This window comes from Engraulis encrasicolus, chromosome 24 (assembly GCF_034702125.1).
Source record: "Engraulis encrasicolus isolate BLACKSEA-1 chromosome 24, IST_EnEncr_1.0, whole genome shotgun sequence".
Lineage (NCBI taxonomy): Eukaryota > Metazoa > Chordata > Actinopteri > Clupeiformes > Engraulidae > Engraulis > Engraulis encrasicolus.
This window is the reverse complement of record NC_085880.1, coordinates 34,010,266-34,027,150: the sequence shown is the minus strand read 5'-3', so window position 1 is coordinate 34,027,150 and position 16,885 is coordinate 34,010,266. Positions and strand designations below refer to the sequence as shown.

At 42.6% G+C, this 16,885-nt stretch overlaps 1 protein-coding gene across 1 annotated transcript in view; it reads right to left on the bottom strand.

Annotated features, from left to right (window-relative positions):
- Window positions 1–14,879: 14,879 nt before the first annotated feature.
- unc5b (unc-5 netrin receptor B) overlaps window positions 14,880–16,885 on the bottom strand; it is a 99,765-nt gene continuing 97,759 nt past the window's right edge. Inside the window, exons 17-18 of the mRNA XM_063191878.1 lie at window positions 15,682–15,860; window positions 14,880–15,131 (exon numbers count right to left, since the gene is read on the bottom strand). Coding sequence (XP_063047948.1) covers window positions 14,966–15,131; window positions 15,682–15,860 — 345 coding nt within the window. The 3' untranslated portion in view covers window positions 14,880–14,965. The remainder of the gene's footprint in view (window positions 15,132–15,681; window positions 15,861–16,885) is intronic.

Genomic DNA, 16,885 nt, shown 5'->3' with positions numbered 1-16,885 from the left:
TTGCTGAGTGCTCTTGGAACACGCGACCCAGAAAAGAACCTATCCTCACCAACACTACATTGTACATTCTTGTTAGACCTCAGTCCTCCACCACAAAACATACACAAACAGTAGGCCTAATAGGCCTAGCAAAATTACCAAACTAATGCATTTCATGAAAAATACACAAAACTTGCATATCCCATTACTTGTATTTCAAATGTGCTGGGGTTATTGCAATTCAATGATTTATCCTAGAAATGTCGTTCTTTAACCACATCCCATTGTGCCCATAGCACTTCAGCTACTGGCACTCTGATTTAGATAGACCTTAGCAAACTGCATTTCATTAACTGAAATGCGTGATTACACTGAATCTAATCTAACCTAATCAGGAAATAGAATATTATTACTCAGTGTTTTAAAGCCAAAGTTGGCAGGAGCCACATCACGAAATTGGCCAAAACTGATGACATCAGTTGTTTTAGCTTTTCATGTGACTGTAATACCCGCGTCAGCGCTGCACTGTCTGCCATCTGGTTCGGTTGAATTCGACTATCATCTGGTAGAGCGAACTGAGGTTGCAACAAAGTTGCCTGTTTTGCAAGAGATCGCTCTTCGAGGTAGGCTATTTAAAAAGTCCTTCTATGCAGCAACTTCTCTGGCTATTCCAAGCATTGCACTCTGATAATCATATTTTCAACACAACAACAAGCAGCAAAACGCTGAAAGCACTCTTGTAAATTGTAGGTGTCCAAATCAGCAACAATCACACATAGGCTAGTTTGTCTCATATGTCAAACATAAATAGCTGAAGATAACTAGTTGCACAGCCTTTTGCTTGCAAACTCACATGCTGAAGATATTCATAAACAACACAACTTCCACACTGCCCAAAATTAGGCTTGAACAAAGCAAGCACAGTCCTAGAACAGCAAATCACTGAATACAAACCTTCTAATGTGGACAGATCACCACAGCTTCCATTGAAAGTAGTCTTCGATTTCGACATCCAACCATTTCTTCAACTTGTTTGTAAGAGTTTTCGACTGAACCACAGGAATTCGCTGCCAAAAAAGTCAGATCTGCTTCTCCTGCTTGCTATTTGTGCTTTGCATCGGCACTGTTGTGGTTGTTCCGCAAACCAGGATGAACTGCAAGACCAAAGCAATGTAACCCAGATCCGCGTGTGTCAGACATTGGTAGAAGATCGAGATCGAATCAACCGCAGTGCCAAACCGACCTACTGCTACCGTCGAGTCTTGAAGTGCAATAGTATGGCCACATTAATTGGGTTAAGTCAAACTAATTTCACAATGCTACTTGGGACACGGAGATTAACTAAAGCGTTAGGGGGCTTTCCACATTGTAACAAAGGTTGTTTTGAAGAAAAGGGTAGGCCTAAAGCTTTCAGATGAAAGAATAGGCCTAATTCTATTGGTAGGCAATTTAAATTTGAAGACTGTTGGCTAATATGTGTTTTATTTATTTAATTTATTTGATTGCATGTTCACGTCTCAATGCATTAAAATTTCATGAATATTGTCACTCAGGGTGGTTGTTTGTCTTTGGTGGAGCCAGATAATTGTGTGTTCCAATATGCAACCTTGGGTCCTCCACTTGTACTTGTGGCCTCACCCCGCCTCCTGGCCCTCCGTGGCGAAACCAATAAAGTTTCCCAGCTGTCATCCTAGAGACACCAACTTTTGGGGGACTGTTTTTCATTCACTATCCCAATTGCAAATGAGAAAATGACTTTAGTCTACAATTGAGCTTTTGCGATATTGAAACATATAGGCCTAATGCTGTTGTAATTGATGTCATCGTGACGTACTACTTCCTGGTATGAGGCCACAAGCACAAGTGGAGGACGCAAGGTTGCATATTGGAACGGACCCTATTATGGAGACAAGTATGATCCCAATTTCCTTATAACACCAGCAGAGGGCAGTGTGGTCTTAATGAAAACTTTTCAGACTAAATCAGCCTCCATTAAAAATGGTAATGTCCAAGTCTCTTAATTTTTTACTAAAGACTCACAGTAATGTCAAATCAATGCTGTCATGATGATCCCATTTGCACCAAAGGCTACCTTTACTTAACATTAACCATCCTTAGGTGGGGATGGTGGATAGTGCTGGTAGGCTATAGAAAATACATTAGGCATCCTTGTAGGCCATTTTAGAGCTTGTCTGGGTTCACAGAGAAATGTGGAAATTGCACAGCACAGGTAGTATTGGGTCAGGAGCTGATAGGACAGGCTATATTTGATTATCGCTGCATGTGTGAGTCTCCCCCCCCCCCATAATTGAATTGCCAATTGTACAATAAAGCACTTTTGGGTTAGACATTTTCACTGTACATAACAGGCTCTGTTCTCCTCACCTTAGGATCTCCCATTGGGCAGCATTTGGTCTTTTATGGAGCAAATGCATTTGAAGGCTGTTACACCTATTTAATCTCACTAAAAGCGAGCACTCTCCTAGACATGCTGTTAGCTTCAAAGGGCAAGGCGAGTTTCAGATGTTGACAGACCCCCCGAGACTTCTCCATGGGAGTGATGTGAGGCTTTCATCTCAAGTACTCTCTTTGCCTCCAGCAAAGGTCGGCTTAAGCCACTAGCCCATGCAGGCTATACAACACTTAAAACAGGCTCCGTGGGTTCATTAGCTGTCACAGGTCACCTATGGTCACTCACTCACTTCTTTTTAATACATTTTTTTGATGGGACAGTTCGAGATGGTGACAGGAACGAGTGGGGGAGAGAGAGAAGGGGGAGGATTGGTAAATGACCTTGCGCCAGAATTGAACCCGGGTCCCCAGCGTGACAGTGCAGTGCCCTAACCATTTGAGCCACGGCAGCAGTGGTGTAGTCTACTTTTTTGAAGTGGGTATACTGTATATTCGAGCATTTTTTGAAGTGGGTATACTGTATATATTTATGCTACTCTAAATAATGGATCAATCAATTTTAAGTGGGTATACTGAAGCCCCTAAAATGTAGAAGTGGGTATACTCCGTATACCTGCGTTCTACGTAGACTACACCACTGCACGGCAGGGCCACTCACTCAGTTCTTACAGGTACACCTGCATCTTCAGCACCCATTTAAAAAAATGAACCTGATCAACTTGCATTCAATTGTAGGTTTTTTTTTAATTATTCTGGACAGGATGCAGACAGGAGAGCAAAGAGATGAAAGGAAGCAAGTAGTAGAGAGAGTCGGGGGAGGCCCGAGAAACGACACAGGCCAGACCGAACCCGTAGATCGTAGATTTGATTTTAAAAAGTGAAGTATTAGAGAGAGATTAATGTTTATTTTTATGTTTCTTTACTTTACTTATTTACTTTGTCTACTTGATGAACATATGTCCAATCATCTGCATACATCAATCCATATGGGTGGTAGCCTATATACACCCACAGTACATGTTGGAGATGTGAGCACACTGCAAGCTCACACACAAAAACAGAGAGAGAGAGAGAGAGAGAGAGAGAAATAGAGAGAGACAGAGAGAGAGAGAGAGAGAGAGAGAGAGAGAGAGAGAGAGAGAGAGAGAGAGAGAGAGAGAGAGAGAGAGAGAGAGAGAGAGAGAGAGAGAGAGAGAGAGAGATTAATTCAAAGAGTAATTCAAATGGGGTCTCCTGAAATGTCTAGGTGTGTGCAAAGGACATTGATAAATTCTACTAATTAATTAATATAACATTGATTAATTTCTATTCTGACTGAAACACCACATACAATCTTATATCTTTTCTATGTTCAGATTTAATTGTCTACAAGTTAGCACAGTTTTTTTTCGGCGCGTAAATATGTGTATGGGGTCCCCAGAAATGTATGATGTCAAAATGTGGTCCCAGGCCAAAAAAGGTTTGGCATTGGTTATGGCAAGTCGGGTGTTCAAAAAACCCCAACACAGGCAACACTTCTACACAATGTTGAATGGCCTGTGTTTGAATGCAGGGCCGCTGACAGCTTTTCCTGGGCCTGGGACAATGTCATTTGAAAGGGCCTCCGATTCAATAAATACAATGTAATGAGGCCACACTTTTGGGCCCCTTTCCCTCAGCCCGCAAACAACTGACCCCTTTGTCCCTCCCTGTCTGCACCACTGTTTGAATGTGACGACACCTGCATGAAGACAGTGACAGTTTCAAATATCAACTCCCTAACGGCTAACTCACATTAGGCCTCTACATTCCACTACTCAATTAATAGTCATTCACTCAAGAGGTGGCCCTGCTACCTAGCTAGATACAGACACGCACGCACGCAGGTGCGCACACATGGAAGGCCAAACACGCACACACACAGACACAGACAGAAAACACACACACACACACACACACACACACACACACACACACACACACACACACACACACACACACACACACACACACACACACACACACACACACACACACACACACACACACACACACACACACACACACACACACACACACACACACATTCACTCTCTCAACATGCGTCTCAGGTGAAGCAGGGGCAAGAGGGCACTGCCTATCGCTGGAAAGGCTGACATGGGAAAGATGACCCTACACCACAGCTCCAGTTGACTCAGCAGGCCCATGTGGTACAATACTAAACCCACCACCATTACCACCACGGTCACCACTAAGGACACCCCGACCATGACCAGGCTGCTCGCGATCACCAGCATGGCCCTCTGCTTTTGGGGGTGAGGTTCGCTTCTTCCAGACGGGTTGGGCCTTCTCAGCGCCCGGAAGATGGCCACATCTAAAATGATAATGGCTGCCACAGCCAGGAGAGTGACGATGCCTCTTCCATACATATGCACCTCAAAGGAGACAGGCAGAAAAATTAGTAACATGTTGGCTATCAGGCAAGCCCACACGAGTGTGCAAGCTACAAGTCTACGTGTTGTGCGCTTCGCACTCATGTAGGCGACGGGGTGGAGGACGGCAACGTAGCAATCAACACACATGCACACCATCATAAAGGGTCGTCCAGTGAAGGTGAAACAGTGGAAGACTGTGGTAACTTTTCCAATCTGGTCTTGTTGTAACACATAGTGGTTGAGCACAGCCACTGGTATGGACATGGTGTACATAAGATCCATGAAGGTGACGTTGATCATGTAGATATCCATGGACTGGCCCCTACACCACCTGTGGAGGGAGTTATGGTTAGAAACACGATTCACGAAACACGTTTCTCATTTCGTTCAGTTACCACAACCAAACTCTATTCTTCAGTTATTATTACTTTGTAATTTAATAATAATAATAATAATAATAATAATAATAATAATAATAATAATAATTAATTAGGATGATGATTATGATTATCATTATTTTTTAGAGTAATAATAATTGCATAAATTGTTTTAGAAATCAACTTGTAAGAAATGGTGGAAGTTAAACGTACGATCACAGGACACCAAGAGTGCTTAGGTGAATTGCCGGTGTACAGTGGCGTGCACAGACAATTTTGGGGGGCAGGTGCTGAAGGAGGGGTTGGGGGCATATGGAACTTCCGGCTGCCTTACTAGGCTATAGATGCTATGTATTATATCAGGACATTATTGTCACATGAGCATTTGTAGATTATCACGTCAACATGGTCCACAGTACACTGTGACAAAAAAAACTGTCAAACATTTTTTTTTTGGTCCAGTATGGCAAATAGCCAAGTGCTTAAGCACCACCTCATCCCTGTCTGTGAACACCTATAGCTGCATAGTCTGTACCTTTGAATGAGCAGCCACAGTAGCCAGGCGCTGGCTGGTATGCCCACAAATGCCGACGCCAGGTTGACCACAGCCCAGACCAGAGAACTCACGTAGGGTTCACTGCATCCGCTGACATGGCTGGAGTTATAGTCAGCGCCGGAGAAATTAGATATATTTACAGCCATGGCTCTCTTGAAACCTTGACATCCACCTGCAACAAAGATATCTGTGAAGATAGTCATTTGTCCACGTCATGACAGTTTCTAAGGACCCCAGTACTGACATCACTGACAGGGGGCCTAACGGAAATCAAAATTGAAATTGTTCTATGGGGTCCAAAATTTCTGGCGGCGCCCTTGCATTCCTCAATTGAGGAGCCTTATAATTGTTTTGTTGATTTCAGGGAATTAACCACTTCTCCTTACAACAGTCTTTTTCTAAATTTTCTACATTTCATTCCACAGTTTTTGCTCTTTTTTTTTTTAGCAAAAAAAACTTTTCATTTCTTATGGATTCTTGAATTCATCAATCTTGTCTCTAACTTGCATCTCGTATGTCAACATGAAATTGCATTACATTCTTTGGGCAACTTTACATTACAGCTCATTTAGAAGACATGCCAGTGTCATACACATGACATGACAGTGCCATAACTGTATCGAAAACTTTGTCATAAACGTGTTGAATGTGTAGGGGAACACATTCTTCTTACTAAGATGGGATTCAAACCTGCAACCCTCCAACACTAACTTCAGATACTACTGGACGAATTCTTCTGAATCTGGTATTGGATACATAGACAAAGAGCACATCTTGTTGCTATTGTAACTGCTGTACTGTTATGAGTTATCTCCATCCTTCAAAAGGCCTATAATGTAATGAGCTGAATAGAAGGATCTTGAATCGTGAATCATTGTTACCCATGAACCCACACCCTTAGCCTACTTCTTTCACTTTACTTTACTTACATTTTATTTTGTTTCTACTTTATTAAATTCGTATATCAATGTACTGTATGTTTGTGCTTTTCTTCTCTCCGCATAATCCCAATACAGCCAACTGTAAAGCACTTTGTGACTTTCTTGTGTGTGAAAAGCGCTGTAAAAATATAAAATTACTCCGCTGGCTATATTTGGCCCCCAGGCCAGAGTTTGACATCCCTGCTCTAAGACAAAGCAAAGTAGAATAAATTGACTGTTGAATCTTGTTTTTTAAAACCACTGATATTATAAGATTATGTAAAATTCTATTCATGAACAGATAGTTGTGCTCACTAAAACACCCACCCATTCATCTATCTGCATTGCTCATCATAGCACAATTCCCAAGCAAAATGGTTGATCTACTAACCTTGATGCTTTCGTTTACTTGCGTCTTGTGGCAAGGCACGTACAGCAAGTTGTAAGTTGTCTGAAGGGAGAGTAGGCTTCTTCTTGCTGTGGGTCTACTCGCATATACATGCAATACATATGTACATATGGTAAGTCTAAGAACTAATTTATTTTTATTTGAATATTTAGGGAAATAAGTATGGTTTTTGTGCTAAACCAAGAAACTTCGGACGGAAATGATTTGTATGTTCCATGTTGTTGGGGTATGATTTGTATGTTGTTCATGCTGTTGGGTTTCAGTGTACTGAAACATCTAGTGATGGCCCATGTTGCCTTTGTAAGCTTGTGGCAAACACACATAATAAGCCACATAGGATCTGTTCAACCAAATGAAATCTTGTTTAAAAAGACATTTGATTGACCCTCTCCCCTTTTTTGAGGCATGTTGGATGTTTCATTATTTTATTTCCCTCAAAACAAGATTCTTTCTTGGTTTTAACAGCTGATATGTTGTCTTTCCACGATTCTGCATCTTATTTGTGAATCGAATTATGGTATGTTTTGGTAACACTTTTTTTTAAACATTGTTTTTAGTGTAACAATCAACATGTAAAATTATGCCCATGATCTGTAGGCCTACATAAATTACCCTAAGTTACAGGGCAAGCACATAATGCATGTCATATGTTGTTACAGTTGGTTACACATTAATAATTTAATAATTTTAATATTTATTTTTCTTCAAAATGCTACTATTACCATGTCAGAACGCTATAAAGGACTTTTTTTAGGAAAAGCACAAAAGCACAACAAATACCTCTTAATGTATGTCCTCTACAAGTCTTCTGTCGTCCAGTCTTGCACTTTAAATGTCTGTATGAGCACTGTCTATGTCCATACTGTCTTAAGTCCATGTATAAGTACTGTCTATGTCTATACTGTCTATGTCCTTACCTAGATTAGTCTATGTCTGTATGGGAAAGCAAGAAATGTAATTTCAAATTCTTTGTATGACCAGTGCATGTAAAGAAATTGACAATAAAACCTACTTGACTTGACTTGACTTGAATATTGTGATTCTTCTACATATGTAACAGAGTAAGGATAAGCTTTTAGTTTCTGGCCTTAGTTATGTAATTGGAAACCATAGAAACATGCAACATGGGCTAGCTTTTGAGGTAGGCCTATCTGGCGACGGAAATCATTTGTATGTTCCACGTTGTTGGGGAAACATTTGCATGTTTTTGCATACTGTTGGTTTCACTGTGCCAAAGCATCTTGGGATCTTGCCTTGTTTGTTACACTGTAAACATTGTGTTACACTGTAAACACGCCTACAAAATCAAAAACATTTGTTCAGAAGAGTTACTTAGCTGTCTAAAACAGATGAACCCTCGCCAGGATAAAGCTTCACTGCATGTTAAATATCTATCACTAGCCCAGGGGTTCCCAAATTTTACCATGACAAGGCACCATACCAGTAGATTACAGCCAAGGACCCCCGAAGATGGGTTGTGCCACATTATTTTCCATCCTTTCATAAATTAGTAAGTGCACCTCTAAAACCATGCGACAACAACAGGAAACGTAATAAATACAGCATATCAGTGTTGACAATGGCATACAGTTGAGGACGATATTAGCCTCCCACCAGAAATTAGACATTTCTCTTGATTTCTTAGTGAGAATGACCATTATGAACCGTTTCTGTTATTCTGGAAACAAATAGACTGATGGAGATAATGTCCAATGAGTTGAATTTGGATTTTTCTATCGTTACAATGAGTTTAAACAAAAAAGGGCAAAAATGACAAGGACAAAATTATTAGCCCCCTGATCATTAATAATCAATATGACGCCATTTATGAACCAAAACTGACAGCAGGCACTTTGATCAGTTGTTACCTAGGTTGGAACATGCCCCACTAGGGATTTTGGCCCATTTCTTCACTGCAAAGTGTTCTAGCTGGTCCAAATTGCATGGATGCTGAGCATAGACATTTGCCACAGACTCTCAGTAGGATTGATGACTGGATTTTGAGCGGGTCATTCCAGTATCATGGTTTTAGTGTCCTTGAAGAACCTCTGAACTAATTTAAATGTTTACTTTGGGTTACAATGTTGTTGGAGGACCCAGCAATCCAGATCCAGACACAGACTCCCTGTGCCTGAGGCTGAATAACAGTCTAAAAACTTGATACCCCCACCACTATGTGTAACTGTGGAAACTGCTTAGTCTCATTAGACCAAAGGAGCAATGGACACCTGCCTAGATGATTGTTATTGACTTGGCCTCACCTGTAGTTTTTATTTCAGGAAAGACAGCTGTTAGGGCTTGTCATCATATTGGGCTTTGGAGCCATCATCACAGAAGAACCCTTTTACTAAAGACGGTGCATATCAGAGTTATTGAGCTTTGCCTGTGAACATTTGAAAGTCAAAAATGAGTTTTGAAAGTCTCTGCTTTCATCTGATGAGATTCAATTGCATGAATTCTGCTTCTGTCAGGTGAAGAAAGGGATGGTCCTTAAAACTTTATAACATGGATTCCACAATTAAACATGGTGGTGGAAGCATCATTCTGTGGTAGCCTCAGCCACAGGAAACCTTGTTTGGGTGTACCATAAAAACAGAAGATTATGATAGAATGTGGAAGGTGACCATGCAAAAATATGCTCATAGAGGAAGCTAAGATCTTCTCTGGATCTTTCAATAAGATAATAACCCACAACTTTCATCCAAAATTGTTCAAATGTTCTTCAAGGTTACTAAAACCATGATCATGGTGTGGTTCAGATCTCAATCCTTTAGATAGTCTTTGAGGAGTGCTGAAAATGAATGTCCATCCTCAACATCCATGCAATTCGAACCAAGTTAACTATTTGCAATGAAAAAAATGGGCCAAAATCCCTGGTAGGGCATGTGTCAACATAGTTAACAACCAATCAAAGTGCCAGATGTCAGTTATGGTTCAAAAATGGCACTCTATTGACTATTAATGATAAGGAGGCTAATCATTTTGTCCTTGCCATTTTTACCTTTTTTAGTTTAAACTCATTGTGAAAATGGAAAAATCCAAATTCAACTAATTGGACATTATCTCCATCAGTGTATTTGTTTTCAGAATAACGGAAACGGTTCATAATGGTCCTTCTCACAGAGAAGTCAAGAGAGATGTCTAATTTCAGGAGGGGGGCTAATAATATCGTCCTCAACTGTACATGAGGCCAATATTTGCTATTTTTCCTTTCAACCTGCCATGCAACCCAGCACTTTGAAGCCTGCTGCACAAGACCAGTTAAAATATTTAAATGTTTAATTTATATAGCGAGGCATAATAGACCTGTCCACCATTATTCCTGCAAGTACAGTATTTATACTTCTGATTTTGGTACTGTAGTCACGTTACTCTGTGTGCATTTGAACTTTATGGAACCCGTATTAAGACATTCCATTTGAGCGTACTGTAATAAAAGAAGAAAAAGAAAAACAACTCACACAAAATAATTCTTGTTAAACTAGGAAATATAATTTATTGCATAAAAATTATTATTTAGTTACAAGTAAGAAGGCTAAACACTTATTTACAGATGTAGTTGACTGAGCAAAACAAAAAAGGTTGGGGGAGAGAGAGAGAGAGAGAGAGAGAGAGAGAGAGAGAGAGAGAGAGAGAGAGAGAGAGAGAGAGAGAGAGAGAGAGAGAGAGAGAGAGAGAGAGAGAGCATAATAATCCACTTGAGTGATGCCTTTGCTTTCCTCCCTCATGGAACAGGTTCTCTCTGTGACCCCCAGATGTCCGTGGCAACCACACACGCCACTGCTGCTCCCCAAGCTTACCGTAAGGACCCAGTGTGTGTGTGTGTATGTGTGTGTGTGTGTGTGTGTGTGTGTGTGTGTGCACACGCACACACGTGTGTCACAGTCATAGTATCTGAGTGGGTGGCTAAATGGGCGAGTGTGTCTTTGCCTTATGGCACCAGTCTGTGGGGAGTGCCTCCTTACATTGCTCTGTCTCTCCAGGAGGGAGCACAGCTCCTCTTCAAGATTGATGTCACACACATGTATGAGGGTGTGCGAGAGACACACAAACACCTCATTTATCCTCCTCATGTGTGTGTGAGAGCAAGAGAAACACACACTTCATTTGTCCTCCTCCAGTGCACTGAGATCAGCAGTTCCATGAGTACAGAAAACACATCGTCACGTGAGCGACTGACCACTAGGGGGGGTCACTCTTGATTGGACAGGATGGGACAGTGGGGGAGGAGAAGGAGGTCTGGGTTGAAGTCAGTACGAGGGTGTTTAGAAGTGTTTGTTTGATTGTTTGTTTGTGCTCGACAGCTTATGTCATCTCTCCAGTTCAGCACTGGTATCTGCGCGCGCTCTCTCTCAAAGAAAAATATATACTTCCATTAGCACGAGGACTTAGCCACGGAGTCCCACTCCTCATGTACTTGCATAGTACTCATGAAGAGAGATGATATGTCAGCTGTAGACACACACACACACACACACACACACACACACACACACACACACACACACACACACACACACACACACACACACACACACACACACACACACACACACACACACACACCGTAAGAAAAAAAACGTAAGGATACTGCCTGTATTTTGGTTTCTGTGGTAGCAGAGAAAGAAACACTTTTTGCTCATAAAGTTCATAAGACATCTTAATAATAGATAAAAAGCGATAAAAAAGACAGCATTTTCAACTTGCCACATAGATGACAACACGTGAATGATTGATAACAAAAAAACTGACAAACAAAAACCAACGTCTTGACCCTGAAACCTCGCTGCAGCTAAAAGAGCGGAGCAGTCCACTATAATTACTGATAAGGGCACTGCAAAATTGAGAAAGAGAAATACATGAAACAGAAAAGCAGACAGAATAAATGCATATGTCAGTTCAAGGCTAACAGAGGATGTGCTAGCAGGTTACCGTAACACACCAGCGACAGCAAAAACAAAATGGAGGTGCACTGACAGCATCACTGAGGCTTACTGGGTTGCTTTCTGAACAGTCACCGAATGTTTAGCTCCATGGGTCAGGAAAACAAACAAACAAACAACAACAAAAAACATGAACCGCCTCCAAAATGGCCACTCATTTATGGCATTTATGGTGCACATGGGCGGAGCTATAAAGGGGGCGAATGAGGTTCCTGCCCAGGGCTCCAGGGGCCCTCCCGTGTTGGTGTTGGGGACCTTGTCTTGATTTTGGCAGGTCATATGGGGTGCCACATATCAGTGTTCTGCCCAGGGGCCTTGTATACAATTGTTCCACCACTGGTACTGCACCTTGTAAAGTTTGCAGCACAAGGTGTTCCACACCCTATTTTGTGAACTAACATAGCGAGCATTTCAAAATAAAGCCATGATGTGAGACAAAAAAAATGTATATAGATAGATCAACATTAATTTAACATGGGTGTGTCCTCTTACCACAACTAAAATAGTCTGTCTGGGTCACAAAAAGATGTTCATATCTGAAATTACATACATAGTACTCAAAATATCAGACCATCTAGTCATATATATATATATTTATATATAATATTTATCCACAGTTTTCACCACTCATTCTTGCCTTTATACCTTTCGAGTTTTACAGATGAGCTTGCATCTCAATAAAAAAGGCGTAATACATCAAGGTAAGAAATGAAAACAAAGGGGGGACGGGGAACACATCTCATGGTCATATTTGTGAAAAACAACGTGAAAAACTGACTTCAGAAAAAAATTAAACAAATCAACCCATCCACAAAATATGGATAATAACTTAAAAAAGAGTGCGTTTCCTATAAGAAACGTATATAGTAGTAGGCTATATGAGTTTACCAAGACATGTCTCCTGGGATGGACTACACCGATTTAAAAAAACAAACAAAAACACAAAGATAGCAGAAGTGGAGAATGGTTGTTGGTTGTGGTTATTGACTCTGAAGAAGACGTGTGAACGTTGAAACGTTAGTCTTGGCGCTTGCCCAATAAAACAAGTTATTTTCCACATCTGAAGATGCTCCGGTGATTCCTGTCTTCCCCTGGAGAATGGTTGTGTCAGTAGGGGCAGAGATTCTTTAAGTATAGAGATATGCCAACATAATAGGTTTCTATGGGCACCTAATGTGACCAGGTTCCGGTCTGCCTAAAGGGGCGTGTCATAATGCTCCTACAATGAATAGAACAGTCATTAGGTCTGCCTAGGTCTGCCTAAAGGGGGCCATAATAGAACCAGGAAACAATTGGCCAATGGAACCTCTCTCTCTCTACTCTCTCTGGTAGGGGTGTCATGACAGTTGGTGAATCACATCACCAGAGCAAGTCTGATTGGCTTTAAACACGTAGAGAGGTTAATGTAAGCCTGATATGTTTCTGATATGTACTGGTAGGCATATTATCTCATCCATGCACCAACTATCTAGCCTGGTTGTGGGTGCATAAATGTGTGTGTGCATCTTGCATGTGTGTGTGTCTGTGATACAGTATGTTCCTGATATACTATGTATACTGGTGTATGCTGACAGGCATATCAGTTCATCCATGCAGTCTTGCAGCCTATCATGGAGTCATGCTAAGCTTGCCTCGAGTTCATCTGGGGTCTGTCTGTCTGTGCGTCTGTGTCGGGCTGTGTGTGTGTGCGTGCAAGGATGTCTGTGTGTGCCTACTGTATGTGTGTGCGGCGCGCGTGTGTATATGTGTGTGTGTGTGTGTGTGTGTGTGTGTGTGTGTGTGTGTGTGTGTGTGTGTGTGTGTGTGTGTGTGTGTGTGTGTGTGTGTGTTATGGTAGGGGCTTTAGAGGATGGAGACATGGTCGCTAGGAGACAAATCCCCAGTCATGGATGATGCGAGATGGTGTTAAAAAGACATTTTTAGACTTATATATGTAAACTAGGACAGAGACAGTGAGAGAAAGAGACACAGAGAGAGAGAGAGAGAGAGAGAGACAGAGAGAGAGACAGAGAGAGAGAGAGAGAGAGAGAGAGAGAGAGAGAGAGAGAGAGAGAGAGAGAGAGAGAGAGAGAGAGAGAGAGAGAGACAGACAGACAGACAGACAGAGACTGAAACAGCAATAAAGATGCTTTTGATGGTTATGTGTGTGTGTAAATAGAGATCGTTTATGAGTGCGTGGATGCTGCGCGCACGTGTATGTGTGTGTGTGTGTGTCTATGTGTGTGTGTGTGTGTGTGTGTTTGCACTTCTTTAACACATTCTCCCTACTCCCATCTGCTACAAAACACGGACCAGATTTAAGGATTAACACCAGTGCACTTGTTTACAACCTCAGACCACACATTTGTCCCTCTCTGTGTAGAGAGAGAGAGAGAGTGAGAGAGAGAGAGAGAGAGAGAGAGAGAGAGAGAGAGAGAGTGAGAGTGAGAGAGAGAGAGAGAGAGAGAGAGAGAGAGAGAGAGAGAGAGAGAGAGAGAGAGAGAGCGAAGGATACAGCAGTTTGTATCTACAGTATGGCATATGGCCCAGACAGTGAGACTGATGCCACTGAGAGAGAGGGAGAGAGAAACCCTTCAAACGTCATACTGACATCCATGACACCAGGGGGCAGCAGTGAGTGGATGTGGCGATGAGAAAGGGGGGGTTTGGTGTTGTTCACCAGAGGGGCTGCCCCTGTGACAACCGCCAGGCAAGTAACGGCAAGTCTCTTTAAGGTGGCCATTTAAAAACAAAGAGAAAATCAGAAAACAAACAAGAAAAAAATAGTCGTTTTTTTTGTCTTGGTCCCACCCGTATGCACCAAGACAAATACACTCACTCACACATTCACACTCACCCAGACATCTAGTCACTCTCTCTCTCCCTCGCACACACACACACCCATACCCCTCCCCACACAAGCACACACACCCCCATAACACCCGCAGGCACACACACCCCCTCAGCATGGGCAAATCAGCAATCCCCATCCGTTGTCATGACGACCAAGACCTCGCTTTTGCCCATCTCCTCGAGAGCCGTCGCCAGGGAGACCAGGTCTGCATCACCTTGGTGACAGGCCTCCCACAGGTCCAGCAGCACACCTGTGGGGCTCGGCTTTGTGGCAAAGTAGTTCAGATACCTGACGGACACAGAGGAGAGGCAGACGGAGAGATGGGGTTGGGGGGGGGGGGAAGAGGAGAGGGAGGGAGAGAGAGGGAGAAAGAGAGAGATGGAGGGAGGGACAGAGGGGGGGAGGCAGAGAGAGAGGGAGAGAGAGAGAGAGAGAGAGAGAGAGAGAGAGAGAGAGAGAGGACAGAGAGGGAGGAGGAGGAGAGGTGTGGAAGGAAGGAGAGGGAAAGAGAGAACAAGCGATTAGATGACACATACACACAATATCAGGTAATGGTGTGATAATAGTGTATGACTCAAGGCAGCCTCTCGGCTGAAATGAAGATCACCAAAGGACTAAAAAGCAAGGAAGATGTTCCTAGCCACACACACACACACACACACACACACACACACACACACACACACACACACACACACACACACACACACACACACACACACACACACACACACACACACACACACACACACAAACAAATAGGCTTACAGACACACACACACAAACAAACCTAAAGTCACCCTACACATACACACACAAACACACACTATTAGCACACCTGTCGAACTCCAGGCTTCGCGCGAGCATCCTCCAGTCGCACCCTCTTGAGCTGGGGGCGTCCAGGCTGGCGCAGATCTTTTGGCGTATGGAGGCGGGCAGCCGGAAGGCGTAGGAGCCCACCTGTGACGAGGGCAGACAGGTGCCCGCCGACGGCAGCGGGGAGTGGGGCGGCAGCGTCTGTGAAGGGGGGGGACGGACACATATACACACACACATGCACGTGCACACACACACACAGACACGCACACACACACACAACACACACCAAAGGTCAAGGCTTGAAGTCATACAGTATCACTCGCACACACTCACCAACACACACGGCAAGCATACCGGTATACACACAAACACACACGCACCACACGCACACGCACACACACACACACACACACACACACACACACACACACACACACACACACACACACACACACACACACACACACACACACACACACACACATTGCAATACTGTATTTTCTAAAACTTCGTAATGACTGGCAGTGAGTAGGAGGAAAGTGTCTGTGAGGGGTGAGACATCAGGATCAAGAAGTTAAAGGTTAAATAACATTTATTAATAACACTTTAAAGGACGCATTTTCCGACAGCTTTGGAAACTTTTAAGCCATTGTTATTTCCATCATGGTATTTAAAAATAAATATGGCAGATGTTTACAGGGGCGAGTGCAGATTCTCTCTCTCTCTCTCTCTCTCTCTCTCTCTCTCTCTCTCTCTCTCTCTCTCTCTCTCTATCTCAAGCACACACACACAAGGTCAAGGGTTAAAGGTTACATCACTGTGTCGTTGTGGAACTTTGTTTGGGTGCTAATTGTTTTTTTCTGTGAAAGTAATAAACATCTGTTTCCTCATGTGGCTTGAGGAAGACCATGGGGAAAACACTGCTTATTTGTCGTCTGCCACAAACATTTTGTTACTAAATACACTTTTTAAAAAAAACACTTCCAGTGAATTTCAGCTTGAAATATAACTACAGTTTTGTCTATGACTGAACAGTTTTTTAGGGTGAGAAATACTGTTTGACAGGGATGTACAACGGCCTTACAAGCCAGCATGTGACAGCAGAGTTAAAGGTCTGCCACCTCTGTTAGTTTGAGCCGTCAGTGACTACACAATGCCGTAGCATAGTGTGGCATGAACAGAAATGGTAGAAATGGTAGATAATTCATGACAATTTATTTCTA